Source organism: Rutilus rutilus (genome assembly GCF_951802725.1).
Source record: "Rutilus rutilus genome assembly, chromosome: 4".
In the NCBI taxonomy this organism is placed as follows: domain Eukaryota; kingdom Metazoa; phylum Chordata; class Actinopteri; order Cypriniformes; family Leuciscidae; genus Rutilus; species Rutilus rutilus.
Genome location: NC_140212.1, coordinates 15,339,841 through 15,353,584, shown reverse-complemented (window position 1 = coordinate 15,353,584; position 13,744 = coordinate 15,339,841). Strand labels below are relative to the sequence as shown.

The following is a 13,744-nucleotide window of genomic DNA, read 5'->3' as shown; positions in this document are numbered from 1 at the left end:
TTATATATATTATATGTAATCATATAAATGATCGATAGTTTGACAAATGAACGTATATTAATAATATATATGATAATACATCATGTAGCACGATCATGAGTGTGATTTCTTATTGGCTCAGCAGTGTTTGGGATCCGCCTATGCTCATGGCAGAGAGCTTCGGTAAACACCGAAAGTGATGTCGGGAGCGGCAGATTCACGTACTTTCGGTTCATTTCGAGTCGAATATGATTGATCGTGATGGTTTTTTTTTTTATTCGTTTTTTTTGGGGGGTATTATAGCCAGTCAGCTCGATCGTTTCCAGCTCCTAAAGTTCGATGCAGTTCGACCGATTCATTTCCAAAGAACCGTTCTAGTTGTAATAGATGTCTGTTGATGTTCAGCATACGTTACTGTCTGTGTTCGGCACGTCGATAAACAGGAGCGACTTTATCACAAAATTGTTAGCATATTTCTAGTTCTCAATGTGTTTTGTGTGCAGTTATTGTCTCTGCTGACGCGTGAAATCAGGTCGTTTCCTCAATCTGAGGTCTAGTGTACTTGCTTTCTGCTAAATCTGTGCAGGACAACTTCTCAAGTCACACACATGTTGAGATTAAACCCAACTTTTGACACTCAAAAAGATGTCGTGTCAAGCATTTTGGCGAAAGAGGAAAGAGCGAATATAGGTAAGCCGTAAGCGGACTTAAATAATGCAGCACGCGCGTGTTATATATATATATATATATATATATACATACAATTTTACATATTTTACAAATTTACAAATTTACAATTTTACAAATACAACAAAACAGTTTATATATTGCTGAAACATTCTTTATTTATTTTAATGAATTTATAAACATGCACAGATGATGTACTTGTTTAAAATGTGTGCAGGTGTTCTTGAGCCTCGCATTCTGAGTGTGGAGAAAGATGGAGGGGTCGTGTACTCTTGGAGAGTAAGTAGTTTCATGTGTCACTTTAACAGGTCATTTGACAGGTCATGCGCGCGACGTTCCATTCATAGTTCACACTCTGTCGCCAGTCTACAGCACATGAGAGCACTGTATGCCGTTACCGTACATACAATACACACTGTAGTAAATAAACAGCATACATGCAAACTGAATGCCACTGCGTTAACTTACTATTGTCTTTTTTGATTTTTTTTCCCAATCATATGTTTAGGGGGCAACAGGAACTACAAGAATCGCGAAATATGATCCTCACAGTACAGAGAATAAGGTACAGAATTGGTTATGTTGGAGATAAACATTTGGCCTGTAAATATGTAACTCCAACCATATACAAATGATTATAAACTGAATATAAAGTGCAATATTCGAACTCTCTGAGGCCAGTTGCGTAAACATAGCCATTAGTATAAGTTAGTTAGGGGTTATCAGTCTTACTTTTCGGTATCAAATTAGACCAAAAAAGTTTTTATGTACTACTGAACAGTCTTAAAGAACAAAATCTGATGACTAACTTGTAAGACTAGTCTTAGCAGTTTATGCAACTGGGCCCCTGGTATATTAAAAATATGACACATGCACATCTATTCCCGTTTTCATGAATGAAGCTAAGGAAGGATCGTCTATCACACGTGTGCCTCTTGTGTTCACAGCTCCTCTACACTTTTGACAAGCAAGTGTGTGTCAGCAGCTGCTCTTTAAATAAAGAAGAAACACTCCTGGGTAAGACTGCTGACAAATATACATACTGTAAATCAGTTTTTTTTAGCTGACACATTTATTTTGGTTCATCATTATTACTTTTTGGGTTTGGGAAGGTGATTACTAATGTGAGCTTCTTTTGTGCTAGCGGTCAGTCTATCACAATCCACACAGGGAGAAGGCCGCTTTAAACCAGGTACAGAATATCATTTATAACAATATATTATTTACTGTTTTAATTGTTATTTATGGCAGGTTTCTCGACAGTGCGAGCATTTCAATCGTATTTGCTACTAAAAATCGATGTGTGTGACAGTGTGAATAAAAAAAAAGTCCCCACAGGTTCAGTTTTATGAAATGCAAGGTCATAAAAAGTCATTTTATTTATCATTTTAAGAGGGCATATATATGCAAACACACGCACATACTGTTTACCTCCCTCATTTCCATGTTGCACACGGAAAAGTAAAAATATATATTTTTTATAATTAAATACACTGTGGGAATAAATAAAAATAATGAATTTGAAAAGTTGGAAAGAATAAAAATACAATAATAAAGGAAAAAGGAATACAAAAATGAATTTAGGATTATTTAATTAGAAATTAGTTATATTTGTTTTATCTAGTCATTAGTTCCTTTTTTAAATGTATTTATTATATGTATTTATTTATCTGTTTATAATTTCCACAGATTTTGGCCTCCATAATAAACACTCACACACACACACACACACACACACACACACACACTGTTTCTGAAATATTTGTATGGTTGGACCATTTGAGGAAGAAGAGGCAGTTGCAGTTTTATATAATTATTTTTTCACTTCCCTTATTGGTTGCTGTGGTAACAGTAATGTAGATTAAATAAATGTGGCATTAGGATTTGTTCTTTGTATCTTAAGGAAACCCTAATTCTTTCATAAAATACATACAAACAGTTTAATTGTAGGCCTAAAGGCCCATTCACACCAGGAATGCTAACTATAATGATAACTATATTAGTGTCCACACCAACGCCTGATATCTTTCTGTTTATTCTAAGTGCATTATTATCGTTATTGTCATAGTTATCGTCCTTGGTGTGAACGGGACTTAAGAGGCACACTATGTAACTTTTGGCACTGAGTCACACAGGTACAAGGCTACTCTGCAGTGGATGTTGTCCCGCTCGGTCTAAAATAGTCTAAATATAAGCACTTAATATAGGCGTACCATAGTGATTCAGGTTAAGACAAAAACGGTTGAAAAACATGATGAATCGCTCATGAATCACATATTGAACAAATTTGGTTTGTTTTTGTTTTAATTCAAGAGGCATATATAGTTGGAAATAAAAGTGCAGCCAAAAAACAGAGAATCTAAACGTATATAAAGGAGTTTAGCAGGATAAAACTACTGAAATCAAGGTGCAGAGATTCGCAGTCACGCCGTCCAGATTATCCTTTAACTCCTGACATTGTTTTCTTTTTCCTTTAGTGTCAAAATGTTTAACACTTCTCATTGAAATACACCCAATCAACAACACAAAGGTCCTGAAAGCAGTGGATTGCAAGGTCAAAGTGCAGGTAATAAACAGCCGTCATGTGAAGCTGGTGATGAAAAACACTATGAAATTGTCTTATATTTCCCATGATCCCTTTCTAGTTTCTTTATCCTAAGACATGCCGGACCACCGTACTGGAGAGTCATTTGCTGTTGGCGGCAGAGGATGGCTGTATGTATTGTGAAAATGTTTCAGATACCATAAATATGCTTTATACATTGCTCTATACCATATTTTGTTCAAGCTACTAGTTTAAATATATTTATTGTAATTTATCATGAATGGTTATTTTGTTTCTGCAGATGTTGATCTGTACCACATAAATCTGACGAGGCAGGAGGGCTACAGGGTGGTATGGGCAGCTATGTGACTTAATTATATTCGTGATAAAAGGATGTATACTGATTGAATGATACTCGTATGCTATGCACTGAGGAAACGCATGTGCTTGTGCTGGTTTAAACAGGTGATGCTGAACCCGGAGCGTCTGAGCAGAGAGAGAGTGGCTGAGGAGTTCAGTTGGGTTCAGTGGGACTCGGACACTCAAAGACTCTTTTACCTCACTGCACGGGTAACAATCTCTTTCAGTTCACTTTTTTAGCTTTACTTGCCCTCGTTCTTTGCATTTTAAAGAAGAAACATACATTTTTCCAGTATGTGTAAGCCCTTTTTTTTTCTCCACCCTATAGGAGAAACACACACTGAAGTGTGTACAGTTTTCCCCCGATCGCAACTTTGAGACCATGGTAAACATTTTTGTGCACTTCTTGGTGTCACATCTAAAGCTTTTTTTTACTGCTTTATTAATATTTATAATATTTAGAGGAGCTGATTAATAAAAAATAAAAAAATGCTTGTATGTGCAACAGTTTGAGCTTCCATTGGAGATACCTAAAATGTCTTCTGTCACTTCTGTGAGGTCAGTGACTTAATTTGCAGTTAAAAACAAGCAAAACAGCTCATTATACATAAAAACCAAACCATATGATGGTGACAACCCCGTGCAAAAAGAATTAAGCTGTGTCTTTGGTTTGTACAGGTTTGTTAACTTTGGGTATGATCATTATCAGGACCTGAAGGACGAGGGTCTCAGGTTAGAGGTGTTCACCAGCCCATCAGGCAAGTTACTTTAGCATGTGCTCTTCAACACTAAATCATACTGTGAAATACTAACACATTTACTCCATATTTACCTGTTGTTTTTCCACTTTTTTTAATTTATCATGGGATAGAGAGTAAGTTTTCTCTGCTTTTTCGCATATATTAATAATCATAAAGACGCTTCACTTTGTTGATAAAAGCTGGCATATAATCAGTTCCTGATATCGCCTACTGTAAATTGCCAAAATGCATTATATGCTTTAAATCGTTGACGTGATTTCTGCTGATCTGTATTTTAGCTGTATTGGCTTAAGGTGTGTGTGTGTGTGTGTGACATCTAATTAATTTGATTTGAACTGATGTAAGTTGCTGTTCTGAATCTCTGAATGTCTCTGAAAGGAACCATGTGTGTGTGCTACAGCCATCCGGTGCGCTGGCATAAGGACGCCACATACACTATCGCATTTGTGCACAGAGGTACAAAACATCATGCTACAGTGATATAAGCATTCACATGGATCATTATATAAAGGATTAAATAGACTCTCTTTGATAGGTTGCAGCAAGACGTTCACTGTGTCTCTAGAGAAAGGCTCTGCGCCTGCTAATTTGCCAACCGTCCATCCTATCTTCATTCATCTGGGTCAGTACATCATCACTCATTGATTTAACCCACAGAAATCTATCCAATCTATCCTTTCATTCAAAGAGAGAAAGTCATTGATCCGAAATAGTGTCAAGGGTCATCTTCTTGGTTGTGATGATTTATTTGTTTCAGATTATTATATAGTGGTGTACCTGGCTGATCATTTCCTGCACCTGATCAACTGCAGACAACAAGACCTGCTCTGCTACAGTCTTTTCCTATCAGGTAAGGACTAATATTTTCAGTATTTCATTTTGTTTTTTGTTGTTGTGTGTATTTTTTTTGTTAGGATTAGTTTTTTGTTTTTAGTGTTGTTGTTGTTTGTTTTGTTTTAGGTCTTGTATTGTGTTTTGTTTTTTGTTAGGGTTAGTCTTGTTTTGTTTAGTGTTTTTGTTTGTTTTAGGTTTTGTTTTGTGTTGTTTTGTTTTTAGTTTGTGTTTTGTTTTGTTTTTGATGTTGTGTTTTTTGTTAGGGTTCGGTTTTGGCTTTTGTTTTGTTTTGTTTAGTGTTTTTTTTGTTTGGGCTTCTGTTTTGTTTTTTATTAGGGTTAGTTTTTTGTGTGTTTTGTTTTAACTATTGCAGTATTATTTTGGAATTTCTGGTTGTTTTCACTTTTGCATCATTTGGGTAAAACCAGTTGTAATTTAGTTTTACATTACTATTTTTCTTTGTGATTTTCATTTTGTGTAATGCATGTTAGACTTACGGCTGGCCAATATGAATTCTTTATTTAAAGAATTATAGATGAATTATAAAACTGATATTGCAGTACTGATCCATTCACCTGTATTTTGTGTGTTTTCTGTGTGCATTACCTTACTCTGCTCTCTCACAGGGGCAGATGGTCATATTGAAGCACTGGGTTCGGGCAGTGAGGTTGTGAGTATGTCTGGCAGCAGGCTGCTTGATGCCCGAGCTGGCAGGATGTACACCATGGAACTCAACCCTGACTTCCTGCTGGAGCTTCTCAGTTCAGACAGGCCTGAGGCCCAGCGTCTCGCTGCCCTGCACTGCATGCTGGTCTACCTGCAGCCAAATCCTGTGATAGAGCTCAAGGTGTGAGAGATAGAGAGAGAGAGAGAGAGAGAGAGATTTGTTACAAGGATATGTGCTGGAAACACATGTGTGATTCTCGTTTATCTTTCGGCCCAGATCATAAACTGGATCAGTGAGAATGTCATGAGCTTTGATGCTTTTGATCAGATTCAGGAGTTCATTCTAGGTGAGTTCTTGTGTGTTCACGTGGTGGCCTATGTCTGTTTTGCATGCTAAACTAGTGTTAGAAATAACTGTATTACTCTCATTTCAGCCTCCCTGTACAGAATAAGCTACCAGCAGTGTGTGAGCCTAGACAAGTTGTTGCCATACTCTTGTGTGCTTGAGAAGAAGGTAAACTATGTATTGTTCTTCTTTATTATTTCAAAGGTGCACTCAGTACTTTATCCCCTCATAAGAAGCTTTTACATGACTTATTTTAAAATATCTTTAGTGATTTCTATGTTTAATGTAAGCCTAAAAGAGGGTCTTATGTTCCTTTTTTCATTTGTGTCACTTGCATTTCTAGGAGCTTCCTGTGGCTCTGACGGCAATCCCTGGGGTGAAATGCACCCCTGAACTGCTCTGTCAGCCAATAATCAAAGGCAAGGTAAGAGATACTCTCTTGTCTATAGTCCACATGCATTCATATATCTCATAAAATATTATTTGCATGCTGAACAGGAGGAAATGTTTAAAATCAGACAGCATTTCAGGTGTGGCGGATGTGTTTATGCATTTAATTTAATTGAGCTGTTAGGATTATGATAACTGTTTAAATTTAAAGTCAAATTTAATCCAATTTACTTTAATACATGTTCCTGAGCATATTGTACACAATTCACATATGTAACAGAGGTAAAATGGACTGACAAATAAACTTGAAGAGCAGCAGTTTACCAACTTAACACTAGGTGGCAGGAGAGTCTCAGATCAGTGCTAGTGCATACAAAAGGGAATCCATATCTAATTATTTAAATCTGCTTGGGAGAGGTGTTAGAGGGAAACACATCAGGAAATGTTTGAGTTGTGAAATAGATTTCAACTGTCAGCTGAAACCAAAAATTGATAGTTGCTCATTTAGAACGAAATTGTGCAACCTCCCCTAAACATTTTCCAGGGCTTCAGTCCAGATCGATTTTTAAGATTTTGGCCTTTATTTGCCAAAAGGGAACACTTACTTATGCTGCACTGCTTTATATGCTTGAAAAATCTGTTTGGCAAATCTTCTTTTGCGATAATGTTGTTATTGTGGTTGAAGGCTAAAAGCCTGCAGGGTTACTGGGAGGAGCTACAGCATGTTTTGGAGAGGATGAAGTACTTCGAGGCGGTACCGAGCCCACGCTTTAGGACCAATCTGATTAAGGAGGACTGGATCAGATATCAGGCTACTATGGTGAGACCACACATTATGCATCAGGACATACACAAAGCATTTGAGTGCATCTGAAGTGACACAGAATCTGTTAAACGTCACTAAAATTTGTTAAAATGTTTATTCTATTTGGTCAAAGTTTTATTCTGTTCTGTGTTATTTCTAAAAACTGATTGGAACAAGCATCCATTTCACACACACACATTCACAAAAAATCCCTAGTGAAGCATGTGAATGGAGAAAGACATTCTTTACAGATAATTTATTTTTTTAAATGAAACCCAGATGGGATGTTTAACAAAAGTCATTTGGATTCATGTGAAATTTAATCATCTGTGAAGCTCAAAAAGTGAAATATTACCCACGGGTGAAATCCTATCATTCATAGGAAATGTGAACACCTGTTGAAGACGGCAAAAACACTTTGAAACATTAAATTATGGCTACATCGGGAAAGTTGTTTTATTATTGAATTACAGCATTATTTGCATGATGGTTTGAGAAATATAGAAGTTTAAAAAATATACAATTCAAACAAATTGCAGAACCCAATAATTACATATATGATTTTGATTTATATTTAACTTAGATTTTATTTATTTTATTATAACAAAATGAACTGATTATTTTTTATTTATTGACTGCCCTAGTTATAATATATTGAATAGGTTGCTACATAAATATACATTTATATATTTAAAAAAAATATTATAAGCAGTGTATATTATATATTTATATTGTCATAAATATAAATGATTGATAATTCAAACGTTTCAATAAACATTATATTATTAAATGCCATCCTTATAGTAAAAAAAGACATAGTGCCTATTATTGACTGGTCAGAACCTAGGATTATAGCCTACTAGAACTCTGTTTTATAATATCCTTTTTTGTTATTGCCGCAGAACTCGGAGAAGAAGAAATCTCCCCACTCTTATCGCCAGATTGAGGAGAACACAAAAAAGTGGGTGGAGTTCAGCATGTACCGAATGCTATGTGTGCACGACTGTGCATGGGAAAGCAAGAAGAGCATGTTATACTTTCAAAACAGAGTAACCCAATTTAAACCAAGACCATTTTTCAGTACATCTAATCATTTTCCAATGTAAAATGAGCTCCAGAAATGGCTTTTTTATAACTGATCCATCTGAGCTGAGTGTGTTTGTTGTTGATGTTTGATCAGACTTTGGCAAATGAAATGCAGCTTGATGCAATTTAAATGTCTCTTTTCCTGTTTGTGTCTTATATGCAGAGTTATGTCCATGGTGGACACCTGGCGTTTGGGTTAGTGAAACTTTCTTTTAGTCGTTGTTTTTTGTTAAAAGCAAAAGTACACTTGTGAGATTATTATTCCCTGTTAAAAAATCCTGGAAATATTTCAGACTTTCATGGAAAGTCCCAGTGACTGAAGTTTCAGGGTCACATTCTTTGGTTTGAATGTAATCGGTCTCCAGGTTTATGTGTACACTACAGTAGTTAATCAAGAACCTTGTTAAAAAAAACGAGGGAAATTGGAGGAGGAATAGTGTTATATAAGAGTGATTACAGTACCTCCTCCCTACTCACAAAACACACACTCACACACACAAGACAAATCTACTGTGTTATCTGAATACCTTTCAACTGCAGAATGTTTCTTTCTCTTAAAGCTTGTCAGTCCCCACAAAGCTCCTACAAATAGAATATACATAGACAGAAAGATTAAGGTAGTACTTTTATAGGAATATTTAATCAGAAATGAAAATCTGTCATAATTTACTGATCCTCATTTTTGGTCCAAACCTGTATGACTTTCTTTCATCTGTGGAACACAAAAGAAGATGCTTTGGAGAATGTTTCCGCTGCTCCATATACAGTGACCAAGAAAAAGAGTCCAACATTTAAATGAGCGCCTGTGTGAATGAGATTTGAGAGCCTCGGATGAAAGCTGTATGGGTTTGCAATTACATGAAGTGAGTAAATGATGACAGGTTTGTGTAAACTACACTCTCAATCCCCCGCTCACCTTCTTTCTGTCCTTTCAGATAGGCGTGTCGTTCCACTGTTTCAGGAGGAAGACCAACAGCAGAGGGTGCTGGTGGGCCTGGTGAGTGGTGAGCCTGTCAGTTGTCCAGCATCCAGCTGTGGCCAGCTGCAACTCTCCACACAAAATAAACGGACATGTCATAGGTCAAAGAAGCTGAAATCAGAGTCATATACTAGATCATTATACAAACCACGAGAATCCTAAAAGCATTTCTAGAATGAAGATTTTCCTTAAAATGTTCTTGTGACCGCAGTAGTCCTCAAGATGTATTATTCTTATTTAGACCACTCACTCCAAATCTAAAATGGACCAAAATAAGAAGTGAGTCATCCATTTGGATAAATCCGTTTTAAGGCTTAATTTTCAGTGTTCACTGGTTTAAATGGACCAGCTTTATTATTTAAATATGTACACATTTAATTTCAAATGAAATATTTTAAATTTATTGTACAGGTTTCTGGAATACGTGATTCTGATGAGTCATTCTGCAGTCAAATATCTTTGTATGATGACTGCTAAACTGCATAATTATGTCTTGTGCTAGATTCACGTCACTTGAATCAATTGGTGTTATTTTAATTTATGTAATATTTTTGTTTGATTTAAACATTTGGTCAACACTCAGATAATAGGCAGTGCAACAATTCCTGCTCTTGTCAGCTAGGTGTTTTTTTGGTTTTTAGTTTTGGCAATAATGACCAGCAGACTGTACTTTAACTTTTTTTAGATCTTAATTTGTCAAGCATTATATTACATTTTAATGATACTATTATATTGTAATTTTGAAGCCTGTGTTTAAAATAGGCTCAAATTACGGTTTTGACTTTGTTCTCAAGGTTTATATATTTGTCTTTTTCAGATGGTGGACAAACTCCGAGAACACTTGAACAGACATTTATCACGATTGGGGAAGAAAAAGATTGATTTGCTGGTGGTGAATTATGCTGCAAAGCTGGTATGTGTTTGTGCTCTTATATCATTACGCAAGAGATCTCTCGCAGACGCAGTACACGCGGCAACTGCGGGACAAATCTCCTCTGTCGACACAAAACCACGCTGAAACTTAAGCCAAGCGCACACTAGAAGACTAAAGCCTGTGACCCTTTCTGTGAGTAGCTTGCAACAAGAAGTTCCAGATTAATTGATACACCTTGTCTGCTCTTAGATTGTAAAGTGCAGGCTAAAATTAGTTTTATAAAATGGATAGTTCCAGTCCTTGATTCTGATTGGTTGAGCCGCGTTCGAAGCCGTTCGAATTACTCAACAAACATTCTTTGTTGCTGCATGTGTTGCTTAGCAACCTCTTTGGAACTACATTGCTTGGCGGAGGAATAAATGTGTTATAACATTATATTTTTTGTTGCTGGTGTTTATTTTATGAGTAAAATAAATATTAAAATGGATATTTTTATGGAGTAACCGTTTAAAACGCTCCGCGTCGTGCCTAACAACGCCCCTTAGCTGTTCTAAATCCACTGTAAAACACGGCTTCAAGGGGCTTATTGCTTAATTTAATGGTGACGACCTTCTATCTTGCGGTGTGCACTCGGAATTTGCACTTTGTGTTTGATGAACTCTTTTCCTTTTGCCTAAACATAGTTATCTCTTTCCTGTTGGGAATATTGGAACAGACCCCCATAATGTGCTGCGGTTCTATTACGTTAGGGAAGGAAAGTTTCCACCAAATTGGGGAGACCAGAGGGGAAGCAGATGGACGTTAAGTGGTTTTTCCTGTTTTCAGATCAGGACGAGCATGAGGATGTGAGAAGCCATGCGTGATCTGCCTAGTGTAAGCGCATTTTAGAATTAGTGAACTTGCTCAAGTGAAACTAAAGTGAGCAGGGGGGTGGTGCTCGTGAATTTGTGCTCTCCATGAAAACAGGAAGGGAAAGTGAGTCAGACTGTCCAGTACACACTCTCTGACCGTCACTTGAGGACAGGAAGAGTTTATTTCCACTGAACATCCTCATAGATTCTTAGTAGCTGCATGGGGGATGGGGTGTGGTCTTCAATCTGCTTTTTGTCTGATATATGTTTTTGTAATATATGGTTGTATTCTCTGTTTAGCTGGAACTGGTCTGGCATGTGTTGGAATTGGTATGGCAGAAGCTGAAGTTGGGCCCCTGGGTGCTCTGCATGTACGTTTACCTATTCCTTCCTTATTGAGAGTGCTTGATTGCTTGAATCTAAAGCCTCCGATTCTTGTTTCTGTTCTAGTAAGCAGCAGGGTAGTTCAGAAGAGTGGGCGATGTTTCATGTGATGTTTCGCATTCTGGAAGCAACTAAAGGGCTCTGTCTCCCACTCCCTCCAGGTAAGAGGAAGCCTGACTGTCAATCAGAGGTATCGACAATCTGAATACATTTAGAAAACAGCTCCAAAACCTAGTGAGCTGGTATTTGTCTACCTACATAAAAAGCTGCCTATTAAGACAGAATCCTAACTGGACCTCATAAGTGACACTCTAAATGGGCAGGAACTCACACAAATATCCCTCCTCACATGAAGAGACTCGAATCATAATTTATTCTAATGTTAGCATGTTACTATGCTGAAAACACAATACACTATTAATCATAAAAATGCATAACAAACAATTTGATGATTTGGATCTTACTTTGCGACTATAGAAAAGTATGTTCTTTATCAGGGGTGTCCAAACTCGGTCCTTGATGGCCACTGTCCTGCAGAGTTTAGCGCCAACTTGCCTCCTTCCAGGAGCAGGATTGGACACCCCTGTTCTATAGTATGAATGTAATCCGGGCATACTACATCTTCCATGTTGTCACTGTCATGTAACCTGTCAAACTGGTCGTCAGATGCGCACCTCAGGATCTGGGCAGAAGTAGGAGGTCATCCTGTTACTCTTCGCCTACTTTTTTTTTAATAGCATTGATTCTGACATGCTACTGATTTCACATACTACTTTTCGCTTACTGTATAGTAGGGAAGTAGGCATATTTGAATGCAGGGATAGACAAATTGACAATTCTCGAACCTTGAATTTTCCCATTGCGCTTGGTTAACTGCTTTCTCTACAAAACGATTCTGCATTAGATTGTTTGCATAAATTAAGAGTCTTGAATGCTGTCTAGGTAGGCTGCTCACTGGGTTTTACAGAGCTAATGTTCTTATACACTAAGAAAAAGGGAGCTGCTGTGTTTTCTTTCCATGTTTATACACTTTTAGAGGTTGTTTAATGATGTCAAAAAGTAAAAAGAGAACCTTTAGTTCTCCTACGCCCGGCCAAAGACATTTGAACCCTCTGAAGATTAATCAAATGAGCATCTCTCCAAAATCCAAATTAATTCCATGTAGTTTAGCTGCTGGGTGTGTCTGAGGAAAAAAAAGCTGTTTCTGAAATTTGAAGTGTGCCAGATCTGTGTGGGTGGATCCGCTCTTTGACACAAATGCTTTGGCCTGGGCTCAGACCCGTCTGGAAGATTATTAGGATATAAATCATTGACTAAGTCCTTCAGTTCTGTCCACTCTAGTTAAATCAAAAAAGTGGTTTATTATCTGTGCATTTGTTCCTAGGTTATTCCACTCTGTTAAGTGTCCTCGGAGTCCGTTGTCTCCCACGGCACACTTTCCTCCAGTATGTGGACCACGGCCTTCTTCAGCTCACAGAACCATTTGTTTCACGCCTTATTACAGGTACAAATTTAAACACACGTGTGTTGTACATACAATAGTTGGACTTTACCTGTCACCTATGAACTTTTTCCTACAGCATATTCGTGGTCTCTATTAAGGACTCCAATAGGCAAAACCGTACCCCTGACCTGGAGAAAATGTGTTAGATTTGAATTAAACAGTGCCTTTAGATAAAAATGAGAGCGATTTCATAAAAAAATGTGTCCAAGGGTCATTTAGGAGCCAGTGCTTTATTTTAAGAACAATTTTACAGTATGTTTTCTCTCTCTCTGTTTCTGTCTATCTACCTCATGACAGGTTTAGACAACAGTGATGCCAATGAGCAGCTGAAGTTCAGTATATTGAAGAGACTTCCAGAGGTAACTTTCCTTCTTGACTCTTCTCTTGAAATGTTTGTCTTGTAAAGTCCTGGTTCGCCTTTCCTCAATTTCCACAGCGTGGAGCTGCTCTCGGAGATGCCAGTTATTATCCTGTGTAGAAGAAAAGGAATGTGAGCATGTTTGTGGTTGTGTTTTGGGTCACAGCATATGCTTGGGCTTCAGTCTTTGTTTTCTAGTCTTAAGGCAGCCAAGTGAGAAAGCGGCAGGTGTATTAGAAAAATACAAGCCAATTTCCAGCTTTGTGGATAGTCTTGCTGTTTTCCATGGTAGTGCAGTCATCCATTCTGGTTTCCAACCTCTTGCCTTGTTTTGG

General features: G+C 37.3%; 2 protein-coding genes across 2 annotated transcripts in view; one reads left to right on the top strand and one right to left on the bottom strand.

The window, feature by feature from the left end:
• Positions 1 to 136: 136 nt before the first annotated feature.
• The window catches only part of gsap (gamma-secretase activating protein), a 15,176-nt gene continuing 1,568 nt past the window's right edge, over positions 137 to 13,744 (top strand). The window contains exons 1-28 of the mRNA XM_084406247.1: positions 137 to 669; positions 884 to 945; positions 1,175 to 1,231; positions 1,614 to 1,683; positions 1,811 to 1,858; positions 3,144 to 3,232; positions 3,312 to 3,381; positions 3,513 to 3,562; positions 3,677 to 3,781; positions 3,900 to 3,956; positions 4,080 to 4,129; positions 4,250 to 4,329; positions 4,711 to 4,788; positions 4,868 to 4,954; positions 5,090 to 5,182; positions 5,793 to 6,013; positions 6,110 to 6,179; positions 6,267 to 6,346; positions 6,522 to 6,602; positions 7,254 to 7,388; positions 8,276 to 8,334; positions 8,623 to 8,654; positions 9,395 to 9,456; positions 10,256 to 10,351; positions 11,464 to 11,534; positions 11,614 to 11,708; positions 12,932 to 13,051; positions 13,349 to 13,410. Coding sequence (XP_084262373.1) covers positions 588 to 669; positions 884 to 945; positions 1,175 to 1,231; positions 1,614 to 1,683; positions 1,811 to 1,858; positions 3,144 to 3,232; positions 3,312 to 3,381; positions 3,513 to 3,562; positions 3,677 to 3,781; positions 3,900 to 3,956; positions 4,080 to 4,129; positions 4,250 to 4,329; positions 4,711 to 4,788; positions 4,868 to 4,954; positions 5,090 to 5,182; positions 5,793 to 6,013; positions 6,110 to 6,179; positions 6,267 to 6,346; positions 6,522 to 6,602; positions 7,254 to 7,388; positions 8,276 to 8,334; positions 8,623 to 8,654; positions 9,395 to 9,456; positions 10,256 to 10,351; positions 11,464 to 11,534; positions 11,614 to 11,708; positions 12,932 to 13,051; positions 13,349 to 13,410 — 2,262 coding nt within the window. The 5' untranslated portion in view covers positions 137 to 587. The remainder of the gene's footprint in view (positions 670 to 883; positions 946 to 1,174; positions 1,232 to 1,613; positions 1,684 to 1,810; positions 1,859 to 3,143; positions 3,233 to 3,311; positions 3,382 to 3,512; positions 3,563 to 3,676; positions 3,782 to 3,899; positions 3,957 to 4,079; positions 4,130 to 4,249; positions 4,330 to 4,710; positions 4,789 to 4,867; positions 4,955 to 5,089; positions 5,183 to 5,792; positions 6,014 to 6,109; positions 6,180 to 6,266; positions 6,347 to 6,521; positions 6,603 to 7,253; positions 7,389 to 8,275; positions 8,335 to 8,622; positions 8,655 to 9,394; positions 9,457 to 10,255; positions 10,352 to 11,463; positions 11,535 to 11,613; positions 11,709 to 12,931; positions 13,052 to 13,348; positions 13,411 to 13,744) is intronic.
• ccdc146 (coiled-coil domain containing 146) overlaps positions 13,261 to 13,744 on the bottom strand; it is a 22,236-nt gene continuing 21,752 nt past the window's right edge. Inside the window, exon 19 of the mRNA XM_084406246.1 lies at positions 13,261 to 13,521. The gene's annotated coding sequence lies outside the window, so the exon portion shown is untranslated. The remainder of the gene's footprint in view (positions 13,522 to 13,744) is intronic.